The sequence below is a fragment of the Pseudoliparis swirei genome, chromosome 8 (genome assembly GCF_029220125.1).
Source record: "Pseudoliparis swirei isolate HS2019 ecotype Mariana Trench chromosome 8, NWPU_hadal_v1, whole genome shotgun sequence".
NCBI classification, from domain to species: domain Eukaryota; kingdom Metazoa; phylum Chordata; class Actinopteri; order Perciformes; family Liparidae; genus Pseudoliparis; species Pseudoliparis swirei.
In genome coordinates, this window is record NC_079395.1 from 18,082,471 (window position 1) to 18,096,560 (window position 14,090).

Consider the following 14,090-nt stretch of genomic DNA (forward strand, 5'->3'; position numbering starts at 1 on the left):
CTCCTCACTCGTTGAGTTCCATCATGTGACTTTATTCAGCTACTGAAATCATTCGCATGTGATGTCATTTCTTCCAACAATCTATACGAGTCAAGGAATCTCTCCTGTACGTTATCACAAATAATTCCACTTCAAATTATGCAGGTGATGTACACATTTCATAATCAATGATATTTAACAAAAATATATGTAATGATCTGTAAAAACACAAATGTACTCGCCAATTAAAGGATTACATGAAGACTAATCATTCAGTGACTATCAGGGGCAGAATGAGGAGGAAACAATAAAGGGGGGAAAGTCATTTAGAAAATCCAAGTACCTTTTCAGCTCAAAGCCTTTGATACTCAACAATGTCATCACCGAAATCAAACATGCACACGCACACGGGTGGGAGAGAGAGAAGTGTGACCTGCGTCGTATTAAAATGACTTGATCCGTTGGACACGATTCCGTGAGAAAACTGCACATGACATCAAAGAGTGTATGATTTCAAAGCCCCATGTAATTCAGAAAGAAATACTCATGTTAACATATCAATAAGGTGCTAATTGAACAAATAAATGTGTGCATGATTAGTGGAGCTCTGATAAAAGGCCAACTTTGGAAAACACTACAAAAACAAATTTAAACTGTGTACCGAGTCTCAACCTGCCTTCCTCCATATTTACACGTGAAACCCTCTTTGTCCATACGATGCATCGACGACGTTTCGGACACACCTCTGGATGTTAGTGTGTGTGTGTGAGTGCCATCAAACGTACATTTACAACATCTTTATATGCACCATTTACATCAGTACCGGACCGAGAGAGCCATTTGGCTTCCCTTTGCACGTGGTACAAGACAACCGAGCGGCTACACGGGGAGAGACAACGGGGAGTTGTTGGATGAGTGTTTATAAAGCAAAGAGATGACATGGTAACAAAACAACAAAAAAGGTAATAAACTGGCCTCTGGAGACTTTTTGATGGTAACTTCAGCCAATGTAGGAAACATGGGCTGGGCGTGGCATCCGGACGTGCAGATAGTTTGGTTTTTTTATTTTATTTGCTGAGGTTTTACGTTTTGAGTTTTTTTGTAAATTTTTTTTTTAAGCGATCTATCTCGAGCTCCCTGCCGTCCCTCGACGCGACGCCGGTAGATGGATCTTTTGTTTGTTGGGCTCAAGGAATCGAACAGCGAGTCTCCGGCTGCACTGCAGCGCACTCGACGAGGCGGGCCGGCTTCGTCAAGCACGTGACGTCATATTGGTTAATTAGCACTAAACACTGGAGCACAGCGGAGGCCGGTGGGAACGGCGTTAGCTTCGCATGCATTGGGTCGACCAGCCGGGGACGCCAGAGGGAAATTAATCCGACCATGCCACACAAATCCCATTCGCCTCCTTTTATATCGGAGCCCACTAATACCAAACTACCGCTAAATACCACTGGAGTTGCTTTCTCTTCTTTCTTTTGCAATGTGGGTGAACTGCCTCTTTAAACTCGATTTCACTTTGGTTGAACATTCTCAGTTTGTGTACATGCACTCCTTGACCCGTCAGCCGGTAAACACCGGTCGCTCCGGGCTCGACACTCATTGCCAGCATTCAGGATTCGTCCTGACCGGGAACGGACATAATGGGTAACGGGCTGTCGGCGGCGTGACTCGTGTCCGCCCGTCGCTAAATGTTCAATTTGCTTCGGATAAAAAGTAAAAAGTAAAAAAATCCCACCGCGGGTTCCTAAATCTGCTCGGTGGACTTCCATGAGCTCCTCGTGAGGAACGAGCACAACAAAGATGGGATTCACTCAACTCGAGAGAAACGTTACGAGCAGCCAGCGGCCACACACGCGGTGAAAAGAAAACACCTATTGCATAGTACGAGATTATTAGGCTGTGAAAGACAATCCTGTCTTTGAATACCTCGAGGGAACGCCGTCCGACAAGAGACGATGCTGCAGGGGACTTTAAACATTTGAACGCTTTCAGCTGTGCAGTCAGAGCCGAAAGTTTCGACCAAACCGCCACACGGGACTCTGGGGATGTTCTTATATTCTGTGTAAATATCCATCTCAATTTACAGGATTACAAAACTTAAACGATGCTCTCAGATTTCTCGACTCTGCATACACACACAACACACCCAATGAACCACAGGTGGACTCAATTGTTTCACCAAACACACTTGTAATATCTATAGTTCAACTAACTAAGGCTGAATTTACACTTTTTCAATTTCAAGTGGAGCGTAAAGTGCCATATAAAGTAAGCACGACACTCTGGTGAGTTTTGTGGCACAGTTGATTTAAGAAAAATAAAATAAGAGACAACAAAAAAGGCAATCACTTCCAGTACTGGCAGGAGATTGTTTGGATTGTGCTTATGTATGAAGTGGGGGTGGGGGGGGGGGGGGGGAAGAAAGATATAAGGAGTTGACGTAGTTGATTGCATCTCTCCTCCCATTCACTGTATAAGCGCACTGTAAACATTTCAAGTGTGATTCCTGTAATGAACTGAGCCTCTTCTCAATGTGGTCCTCATGCATCCCGCAGTAGCGTCTCACTCCTGCCAGCTTCCCGTGTCCTCCTCCTCCTCCTCCTCTTCTTCTTCTTCCTCCTCTTCTCTTTGGCAGTAGTGGTTTCTGGAATTGACTACAATGCAGCTGTGCAATACCGTAAGTTCCTGTCCTCTGTTGGCGGCTCGACTTAACTGATGCTGAGCTGCGCAAATCCGATGAGTTTAATATCATCGGGAATTTCAGACTCCTCCACGCCGGACGCCTGGAAGGGAGGGAACCAGGTGGTGAACCGTGTATGACGTCCGCGTGTCGAAATGTGCACACGCGTGTTTCCGTCAGCGTACTCACCAATTTAAAAGTCACGTTTTTGTTACCGTGAGGATCGTCGACAATCTTTTGCAAATTGGCCGCGACTAGACAGAAGATCAGAGGAAGTGGGAGGAGCTCGTTAGAGCCGATGTTCAGACAGGCGCTCAGTGTGTTTTGTTGAACGCCACGCACACTATAAAAGCATAAACCAGCTGTATTCACATCATACCATCACTTACTACACATTATATACACTTCACGTCTTCTTAAAAACACTCGTTTTACCGATTGCTGTATGTAATCAATAGTTAACTTGCAGCTGAGTAATCTATTACAACACACATTATGGTTTTGACATGGAATATGATGCAAGTAAACCACACACACACACACCCACACCCAGAGAGGGGGCTGACTTGACACTGGTGGTACCATCGTCTATCACCCAGTGCTACAGCTCTCGTACTCACCAATGACTAAGTCCCTCCCATCAACCAGACCAGCTGAGACCAACTCCTGAGAGACACCGTCAGCAGAATCTGAGGCGGGGGCAGAAATGAAGAGCAGATTGAGACCACGAACCTAGAACAACTTGGAAGAGAGACGGCGAGCGGCTGCGGCGTACCTCGGCCGGACATGAACTCAAAGCGGATGTCATTGAGTTCCTTCTTGGGATTCCTCAGTCTCAGGACGAGGCTGATGGGGACACTGGCATTGGCTGCAGCCGCATCCTGCAACAGCACGGCCGTGGAATGGTTACGAGCAGCTCTTCAGCTTGGACTGCACGACGAGGTTGGAAATACGGGCCGATTTACGTGTTGCCCGGAATGACCCGACTGTGGGGGTTTGGTTTCTTCTTGCCAATCCGTGGTGTCCGTTGCACATCTACGCTTCCCTGTACTTAAAAAGGTGTACTCTGGAGTGTTTGACCACCGGGAGCACGATGGAGCCTCCACTAAAGGGATAACCGTTTTTAATGGCCCAGGTTTCCCGCTGATCTACAGGTGGTGGGGGCAGCAAGCGGCAGTCAGAGATGACCGCTGTCATAGAGGTAAACAATGCAGGAGGTATTACCAGACGTTTTAAGAGGAACACAATCTAAAACATGTTCGTTAGACCTCAAGGGTACATCCACCGTGGAAGATATAAACATTATTTCTGCTTCGTACATGTTGGGACCATCAGACGCCCTCGTGTCTGGGCTCATATGATCTGTAGGCGGCTCGGTGGACTTCACCGGGAACTGCGTCTGGACGTCGGTGATGACGTGACGCTGCTTTGAGAGTGTGTTGCTCGCTGTGACGCTCCAGTTGAACATTTCGAGTTGAACATTTCCGCCACAGATTTGTGTTACTCGCATCTATTCACGGCTGTGCATCGACGTTGCATCTAATCTACTCGCCGAAAAAATGTGCACCTCTTGATGGTAAAGATGGGCTCTGGGGCTCGGAGCCTCTGAGCGAGGCCGGTTTTGCACTCGACTGCCTGGAAAGGGATTGAGCGAAGGGGAATACAAATGGTTGCAATACGCCACCAAAGACTGCGCACTGTGCCTTTAAACCTAAACAATGCATTTACATTACAAGTCCAATAATACACCAAATAACACAAGATACAATTAGTTAAACTGGTCCATTTCCAAATGAACCAGTTTATTAAATGTTGTGGAGAGAGTTATTCAGGGCTTAGAGGTTGTGTCGAGCACCTGCCCTCAAAAGGGAATGTGTTGTTACCTGAGCGGCGGGTGCATGTGAGGGGCTCGCTGTCTGAGGGGCGGCCTGTGGCGGAGCGGCATCTTCCACCGTCTGGACCACATTCGCAGCACCGGGCGGCTTCAGGTGTTGCGTGGCGCCATCGGCTGGTGGGAAAAGCTAAGAGACACGATTGAAACATTAAATGAGACGGGTTTGTTTTGGGTTTTGGCATGAATGGGAAAAAAACATGGACACACACAGGACAAGTCATGCAGATCGCTCAGAATCAGAATCAGAAACAGTTTTATTGCCAGGAATGTTTACACAAACGAGGAATTTTTTTTGGCGGAAGGTGCAACATTTGGACATGACAAACAAACAACAATCAACACGACAGAAAGACAACAAATAACAGGTAAGGTATAGCAAACAAATCAAGATTGTAAGGTCATGTCCACTACGAATGGACTCACCTCCATGTTGTCGGACCCGTCCTTCACTCTGGGGGACTGCAGGATGGACATGACAGATTGTCAGGATTAAACACATGCAATTCTCCGTTTATCCCCCCAATGTATGGACTGATGGAGTATTGTAGGATTAAAGGAATTTGACCCAAGGTGACTTAGAACGCAGGGCTTAACTGAAATCACAGTTCAGAAAACAGGCAGTAAAATCCGACACCAAAGACATGAATTAAACAGAATCATTTAAAACAGGCGGTCTGAGCGGGTGTCTGGTCTAGTCATTCTCGGTTCTACAGATCCTGATACATCACTGGAGTCTGGCGTAACCTAAACTTGCACTACACTGACAGCTCAGCAAAGAAATGTTCACACTCGCGTTCCTCTAGCGCCGCCTGCTGGCCATGAGCTCGCTGCGTGTGGAGGGAACCGAATGGGCCGTTTGAAGAGACGGGCGTGCGGCGCCTCACCCGCAGAGCAGCCACGGCGGCTTTGCCCTCCTCGCTCTCCTCGTCCAGCTCGTCGTCGCTCCACTCCCAACCGCCGTCCTCCGTCTTGTGGAGACGGCCGCTCGAGCCGGGCACACGGCGTACCTGCACGACGCATCGAGAGAGACGAGATCCAAGTTTGGAAACCGTGACTCACGGCCGACCACGACCGACACAAAGCTTTAGATAGACGTGACATCTTCAACTCGTGTGCATGAGGAATGACTCGCTAACCTTTTTGGATCGCTCCACTATTGTTGGACCTTTGTGGAGAAGCCTCTCCTGCAAGTATTCGTGGTTCTGCAACAGAAAGGCAAACGGTAAAATACAGGATCTATAAAACACACGGAAAAATCATGTCAGTGTATTTTTATAATCGTGATGAACGGCTCACTTTGGCTTTTGTGAAGAATTTATGCTTCAGCAACTCTGCTGCAGTCTGCCTGAATAGGAAACAGAGACACAAGGCTCTTCAATATGTACGTGTAACAACTGGGGAGTCTAATGGGAAGAAAAACAAGCGCAACTTTAATAGGCAAGAAAATAAATAAGGGGGGGGCTTAACCTTCCTGTTACCTTAACATTTACTAACATATTTTACCCTCGGGGTCAATTTGACCCCAGCAATTAAAACCTCCAGAAAATTATTAGAATTAATATTGTTTCCCAAGTTTAAGTGTGAGGTACTTTATGTTTGTTTGTTGACTACCTAAATAGCCCTTTAAATATATAAAAAAGTTGATATTTCTTATATGTTTGACAGTGAAAAACAGCCTGGGGTCAAATTGACCCCAAAGAACACCGACGTTAAACATTGAATGGGGTCAAGTTGACCCTAAAGGTAACAGGAGGGTTAAGCACCAACTGACCTTTTTTCTGGATCTTTCTGTAAACACAGAGAGAGCATCTTCCTGAAGGACTTGCCGTACTTCTTCACCATCTCCTTGTCTGTGATGCCCGTCTCCAGACAGGGAGGGTCGTTCTGCAAAGTCAGCATCAGCACCTGAGGAACCAAGAACAGCTTCGGTGAGCAGATTCAACCCTCTGGAGATTCAGAACCGAGGAACACTTTGTAGCCACCGCAGTCCGGCTGGACAGAAACAAATGGACTCCAAGAGTTTCTTCGAGAATTAAAGGCGTCCGCATTTCTGCCTCTACACGCAACGGGCTACAGGACTCCTTAAAATAGTCTTTCCTGGGTTTTTTTCAAGGCGCTTAAAATGTTACCTTCATCGGAGGGTATTTGTGATATGGCGCGGCGCCGGTGGCGAGCTCAATGGCTGTTATCCCGAAGCTCCAGATGTCAGCTTTGAAATCGTAGCCGCGGACCTGTGGATGAACAACAGAGCCGAGTGAACCAAGCGCTCCCGCCGCCCTCCTGTCCCCGAGTCATGAGGCGTCGCAGACGGCCCACAGAGGGGAGAGAGGTGGACAGAACGAGCCCCCTACCTGCTCCATGACTTCCGGCGCCATCCAGCACGGGGTGCCCACGAACGTCTTCCGAACCTTGTTCCTCGTCATGTCTCCTCCCGCCGCGAGAAAGGCACTCACACCAAAGTCTGTGGAGTGTGTGAGAGAATATGTCTCAAAAAATCTCTCCGGGGGAAAAAAAGGTAACAATGTGGACCTTGTTTATTAAGATGGATAAATGTAGCAGAATTCTTAAAACACACGGATAAAAAAAGAAAAAAAGAAACTGGCAACAGAAAAATGTAAAACCACAAAGAAACAGGAAGCAGAGACACTTTACCAGCAATTTGCACCGAGCCGTCGTCCCCGAGCAGAATATTTCCAGCTTTCAGATCCCTGGAAACACAGGAGTGGTTAGGCTGTGCACGGACCTGCAAGTGAACAAACACTCTTCCCTCCAGCGCACAATCGGGTTACAGCTTCAGCTTTTGATCCGCTTCATTTTGACTTCACCTGATTTCTGTTTGCCTGTTCTCTGCCCAAAGAATAGGAGTGGATTAGCCCCTCCCAGTTACGAGTAAGTGAGTTAAGGCTCGGCGTCGGAGCTCAATCAGCTGCTGCTCTCCGGGTCCACCGACACATTGTCCTCTCACTCTCACGCCAATCACCACTTTTCCAATGAGATGGGTCATGTTCGTGTAACGCTGCGTTCACACCAAAAGCATTGAGAATTTTTTTTAGATATAATATTAATGTTATGAACCCAAACACGAGGTTGTTAGATGTTCAGACATTTGTGGGATGTCCACGACAAGTATAAAGCAGAACTACTGGTTATTTCTTCCGTGGTGGATGAAGGAAATGACAACGGTTTCCAAGGAGTAAAGAAACAGAGATAAGCCCCGCCCCTCTAAGGCGCGAATTATGTGAAAGATATTCTCACCGCTTTTGGTGTGAATGCAGCATAAGTGTAAAACACCTTTAAAAGCAACTTTTTTTGGTCTTCAAAGATTCAGAGACTCTTGATTTTAAACAAATTATACTTGACATACAACAACGCACGGAGGCTACGAAGAGGCGTTTCTTCTCACCGGTGGTTCAGTGTTCCTGGGAGGAACGTCTACGTAAAACAATCTACCTCAATTATGCATTTTCACTATTAAATATTCAAAAGAAGCGAGGTCTCGTTCAAACCACACGCTCATGTGCAGAGATGAAAGGCTCAGAGTGCACTGTGCGATGGGACGGGGAAACCACCACGAGGCATCGGGCCGGAGCGCGGCGACACATCGTTAGAGCTCACCGATGAATCTGCCCGTTTTTGTGAAGGTACTCCAGCCCCTCCAAGACCTCTTTCAGGATGCTGGCGATGCTGGCCTCGTCCAACACTCCGCTCTTGTGCTCGCCGCGAGAGATGATGTGCTTGATGATGTCCAACACTGAGCCTGAGAGACATACAGAGACGGAGAGAGTGAGTGAGAAAGAGAAAAAGAGAGCGAGAGGTAAATGGCAGTCACAAGACACGCCGCTGGTACTTGGAGCAATTCCCAACTCTACAAAACACACATCCTGCCAACAGGAAAACCAGAACTCCTAAACCTCTGGATAAGGTGCTCAGGTTTGTAAACTGAGTCCCTCCCTCCTGTCAAATGGTGGAGCGTGTTGCAGTGAGGCTGCCGAGTTAATCTGGTTTTCCCTATAGTAGAATAATTACCAGTGTGGCATTCGCCCAGTGGAGGAGACATGTTCACATTCGTGTTATATTAACTATCAGACATCGTGGCTGCACTTAAATAATGTTGCCGTTACGTAAAGTTGGGAGTGAGAAAAACAGACCATCAAACAGAAAACGCTGAGTCGACAGTCATAGAAGGGCAGAACGACAGCAGCGAGAACAACACGACCTACGACTGGGCCAGAATATACTGGATGAGTCACCGCGAGGAAAACACTCGACCCCGGCTTATTGACATTAAAAAACACAAAAGTAGTAAGGCGGTGCGACACAGAAAGCCAAAGTCAAGGCGGCTGTAGCTCAGTGGGGTAAGAGGGCCGTCCTTCAACCGCAGGGTCGTGGGTTCGATCCCCGCTCTCCCCATTAGCTGCAAGTTGAAGTGTCCTTGAGCAAGGCACTGAACCCCCAGTTGCTTCCCGGGCGCTTCACCGCAGCCCACTGCTCCTTAATAACTAAGGATGGGTTAAATGCAGAGAACTAATTTCCCCTTGGGGATTAATAAAAGTGTATATTTATTTATTTATTCATTTATAAGGGTTAGTCAAGTGGCGTGAGGCGTCACTTTAAAACATAACAGCACGTACCGCCACTGAGCAGCTTCATCACCAGCCACAGCTCATCCTTCACCACAAAGGAGGTATAGTAAGACACAATGTTCCGGTGGTGGCACTGGCTCATCGCCTGGATCTCTTTCTACGGAGAAGGAAACATGAGAGACGAGGTCACACGGGGGGGGAAGAAATGGTGCAAAATCACAAAGCCACCAGGACAAGGCCGACACGGGTGAACTCAGGACCTTGATGCATCATATGTGGACCGGTAAGGGGGACGCCCAGTGAGGCAGAGCAATAGAGTGAAATATTAACATTGCGGTGTCAATATTGAACGGTCCTTGAACAGCAATAATTACTGAGAAGAGGACGAGATGGCTGATCAATGACTCATCTCTCTGGCTTTGAACTTTACATGTAAATTAGTCCATTTGGTGCAAGACTGAAACTAAACATGAGCACGAAAAGGACATTTTAAAAAAGTAATACTTGTAGCTGTACAGTGGTATTGACCTATAGGTAATATATATATACAATGAGAGATATAACCGAATTAGATGTTGCAGTCATCTCTTTAATGTGTATGGTTATGATGGACCTGTTGGAAACAAGGAGCAGGACTGCTTTATGGAAAGGTTTACATGATTAGCATCAATGTCAATAATTACTTTGATTTGTCCGGTATTTGATTTATTGGATTAAACAAAAAGAAAATCCCCTCTGGTTATTTGGTTGATGCATTTTCTCAATTAAAATGTTGGGGAAATTACAAAGTTTACCGAAGATAAATTGATTTATACTATTTTAAAATGGACTGATGATGACTATTTTTACCAGCTTGCGAAAAGAAAATCAAAAATGTTTTCCTTTTCCAGACATAGAAACATGCTTCGAAAAATGACTGCAAAGCTAAAGTGATTGATTGATCAATTCATCTGCTGAGGTGACCTAGAGAGATCCAGAGGGTTCTTATCTCATGGTCTACCTAGTAACTGGACAACAATAGGGAAAAATCCTTCTCCTTTACTCTGAAGAAACATCAAGTAAAGTTGTAACTTTCTGTTGCACAGGCCTTTATAGCCTATCCCCAACCTCTCTCAAGCTAAAAAAATACACATTGTGTAAATTACATTACACAAGTATTTATCCAATAGTTAAACCCATTGTTTACTGCTGGTTTGGAAGGAGATTGGCAGATTCCGGCTGATAACTCGGTGCCAGTGACCTACATAACAAAGTGATGAAGTGTGTGTAGGACTGACTGACGTTACTCTTATCTCACTTAACCTTCAAATTAAATATAATGTTCACTACCCATCAGGAAACACATTATCACACAGGAACGTACGATTAATGTACATGTAAGTTGTCTTTGTGTGTGTGTGTGTCCTCGTGGATTTCTCTCTGTGCTTCAGTACTCAATGGGTGCTGTGGTATGCAGCTATCGCCCTGGCCTCCCCAGATGTGAGCCCCCAGTCCCACACCACTCCCCAGCACCCTGATGCCAAGAACATCTGGACTGCAGCTCGTGGCCCCTCAGGGTTCTTACCAGGAGCTCGTCCATGCTTGTTTGACATTTCTCCAGGTTGATGCGTTTGATGGCCACCTTCTCCTTCCTCGGCTTGCAGTACGCTGCCTGGACAACTGCAGTGGCTCCGCTCCCTGTGAACAAGACCAGCACCGGAAAGGCGTCACCTCCCTGTGGGAGCTACAGGGCCTTTTGACAGCAGTCGGAACAATCCCACCATTTGAGTTGAAACTAGCTTCTAAGACTGAGGACTGGGGTCATGAACTGCATTACGCGACACAGCGGCAGTCGTTCATCTTTTTGTTTGAAGTCATTAGTCACATCGGTTCGCCGAGAGTCCAGAGTGACACGATAATCCGAGTCATACCTCTAGTAAAAGAGCACCACCCTCTCCAGCAACTGACGGAGCTTCGCGCACTGCGAGCTAACTCGCGCTAGCTCGCCGTTTAGTTCCGTGCCGACCTGCCGAGGAGCCGCGTCTATGTTCGGCTCTGCTACCCACTGCGAACCCGGTGTCTCAACGCGGCCTATCGCTGGAGGGGGACTGCGCGGGGCCGAAGTTCGCGGAGCTGTTAACCTCCTTTCCGACGTAACTTCGCTCAGCGCTGTGGCCGTCTGTTAGCGACAGACGTGCGAAGCTAGTTAGCTAGTGCCAACTGCCACTAGCCAACTAGCTTCGCATGTCTGTAGCTAGTTAGCTAGTGGCAGTTGGCAGCCGACACCGCCGCAGAGACGTTGACGGAGGGGGCTAACCGGAGCAAGCCGAGCTACTCACCGATCACCTCGTTGAGTTCGTAGTCATCCCGGTCGATGGTCCAGGACTGAGAGGACTGGTCGTCGGCCATGGCGTCGCTGTTTGAAGGGCGTAAACAATGCTTCTGAGTACCAACAGAGACGCTGTCTGTAGTCGTATCCGTGTGATTACTCCATGCGGCTCCGCTGACAACTCCTCCCGCTGCTGTCAACACAGCCTCACGCACGACTGACGCGCGGACGACGACGCGTTACGTAGGAATCCGGGGAGGCGGAAGACGTCGCCATCTTGAGTGTGGCAACGTCTCCCGAATGTCTCGGAAACAGTGAATGAGTTGTTAAAGTTCAGAGAGATAAATATGTTGGTCTTCAGACAGCAAACCCCGACGGAGAGAGGGCCTTTTGTCTGCACTGCTTATTCATGTGTTGCTTTAGTGTGCAGTGGAATTTGAAAGTCCTCTGGGAAATGCCACAGGAATAGGCCAAAGTGGGAGGAGAATAACTTGAATAAAAGTAGCAATACCACATTATATAAACTACTCCCATTACAAGTAAAAGTCCTGCATTAAATTGATCCCCAAAAAGAACAAAAGTAAAAGTAGTTTATCCATGAAGCAGAATGGCCCAGTGGTGTATTTTTGGATCAGTAACACACAGTTCAGATGATGGAGTCGGTGACTGGACACAAGTTACTCAGCCATGTTATGATTAATAATCAGTTAATTTAACAATTTGAGCCTTTCCAAAGAAATGGGACTCTGACCAAAGAATTTAATATCCACAAAAATCTTATTTTTTTCTTTAAAACACCTAAAAACATGTTTAAGACAAATACATTCTATGTTGAGCATATTGTTCAAATAAGCACGAACGACAAGTAGCCTACTGTGTGGATTCTACGACGTGGGATGTTGTGTCTTTGATGTAAGTTTATTAAAGCTGTTGTTTTTTACTCGAAAGCCACTTTGCTCAAGAAGAGCGCGTCGAAATGTTCGTCTTCCATTTCCATCCGAGGAACATCAACTCCATTTGACATATAAAACAAAAACAAATATTTGTTAAATCACTGTTAACAAGACTGGCAACAACGCCTTTCGGTATATTGCATCATTTATAATGGGCCGAATCAAATATAATCTGGTCTGGCTATAGGCTACTTTTTTTATTTTATTGTATTAATGAATCCCATGTGATCAGTTACTAACCAGCCCTGTTAACATAAACGTACTTACATGTGGTAGCTCTTTGAGGTGGTGTTACTCGTAGGTGACTTTATGCTTGGTAATCTATATAACAATTCCTTGTTTTTACAAAGTCATTGTAGTTTTTGCATGTAACATCTCAAAAAGTAAAGGCCTACATGACAACTATAGCTATACACAGTAAATGTAGTGGAGTAAAACGTAAACATGTTGCTCTAAAATGTATGGAGCGGAAAAACAAAGTGTCATTAAATGGAAATGTTCTAGAAAAAACACAAATACATAATTTCTTCAACTTTATAACAGTGCTTGACTAAATGTACTTTGTCACTTCTGAACATTGTCTGAAGTGAGCGGCAGGCGGGCTGCGCTGTTTCATCTTTATTTACAAAGCACTCAAATTCTCCCTGTTGGAACTTGCCAAGACATCTCATGAAAACCAGATGGCCATGTGTACTCAACCGAAGCAGTATTCATAACTCACTGTATTTAAAAATAAAAATAATATTTGCAGCAGATACACACGCATCAGATCAAAGAGCCGTTTATATATTTTTATGTATTGTTCATGATGTAACTTTCTCTCTTGCCTTGTATCCGGAGGTAACCCATGCATTGCATCATTCACTGACCCAGTGGCCCAGCATGAAGTATGCAGAACTGTGGATGCCATCAGCTGTTTTATGAGGAATCTGTCGGGCCTGTTGTTGCTCGCTGCTGTCGAAGGACTTTTCAGCTTGTTTGGACACGCGACCGGTTCATGGGATGGCCGATGCTTCAGTTTTGGGTTGAATCATTTGGCACAAATATTTGGCTAAAAGAGAAATCCTCAATGATCTGACAAGAGCAAGTATAGATATGCAACTCCCTCCTGCCTCATCAGGCACTTCAAGCGGCTGTAGCTCAGTGGGGTAAGAGGGCCGTCCTGCAACCGCATGGTTGTGGGTTCGATCCCCGCTCTCCCCATTAGTTGCAAGTCGAAGTGTCCTTGAGCAAGGCACTGAACCCCCAGTTGCATCCTGCTCCTTAATAACTAAGGATGGGTTAAATGCAGAGAATACATTTCCCCTTGGGGATTAATAAAAGTGTATATTTATTTTATTTATTTATTAAGATGCCCTTGAGCAAAAAGCAGGAATGGCTCACGTGGAGCAGAGACGTTCCCAGAGGGAGGTGTGCACGTGCATCACATGGGAATGCAAGATATACAAACAATGCATGTTTTAGTCAACAACAAAAATAGAGTTGTTCTAAAGACAAAGCTGCATGCGTGTTCTCCTAAATCTCGTGTTTTTCTTTTCTTTTTTGGGGTGGTGGGAGGGTTGGAAATGGTTGGCCCCCGGCCCGGAAGCTCTCCCCCCTGATGCTGCATTAAAGTCCACTCATCCTCCTGCTGACAGTGCGCTGAAGGTAAGCCAGGCCTGAATGGGAAGTGCTGAGAGCCACTAGCTAA

The 14,090-nt window shown here is 46.2% G+C and overlaps 1 protein-coding gene across 1 annotated transcript; it reads right to left on the bottom strand.

Annotated features, from left to right (window-relative positions):
* Positions 1–16: 16 nt before the first annotated feature.
* On the bottom strand, positions 17–11,648 carry oxsr1a (oxidative stress responsive kinase 1a). Its single transcript, XM_056420857.1, has 17 exons — positions 11,458–11,648; positions 10,704–10,816; positions 9,188–9,296; positions 8,172–8,313; positions 7,209–7,264; positions 6,908–7,017; positions 6,686–6,787; positions 6,328–6,461; positions 5,853–5,901; positions 5,693–5,758; positions 5,441–5,563; positions 4,980–5,015; positions 4,546–4,683; positions 3,438–3,543; positions 3,283–3,351; positions 2,852–2,916; positions 17–2,765 (listed from the first exon to the last, which is right to left on the bottom strand). Exons 1-17 carry the CDS (start codon positions 11,525–11,527, stop codon positions 2,691–2,693), a joined length of 1,563 nt encoding a protein of 520 aa, XP_056276832.1. The 5' UTR covers positions 11,528–11,648; the 3' UTR covers positions 17–2,690.
* Between the last annotated feature and the right edge of the window lie 2,442 nt (positions 11,649–14,090).

Coding starts and splice junctions, on each gene's coding strand:
- oxsr1a (XM_056420857.1), bottom strand. CDS start 11,527: ATGGCCGACGACCAGTCCTCTCAGTCCTGGACCATCGACCGGGATGAC. Junction 3,352..3,437: donor TGAGTTCATGTCCGGCCGAG/GTACGCCGCAGC, acceptor CCCCCGCCTCAG/ATTCTGCTGACGGTGTCTCT. Junction 2,766..2,851: donor AAAACGTGACTTTTAAATTG/GTGAGTACGCTG, acceptor CCTCCCTTCCAG/GCGTCCGGCGTGGAGGAGTC.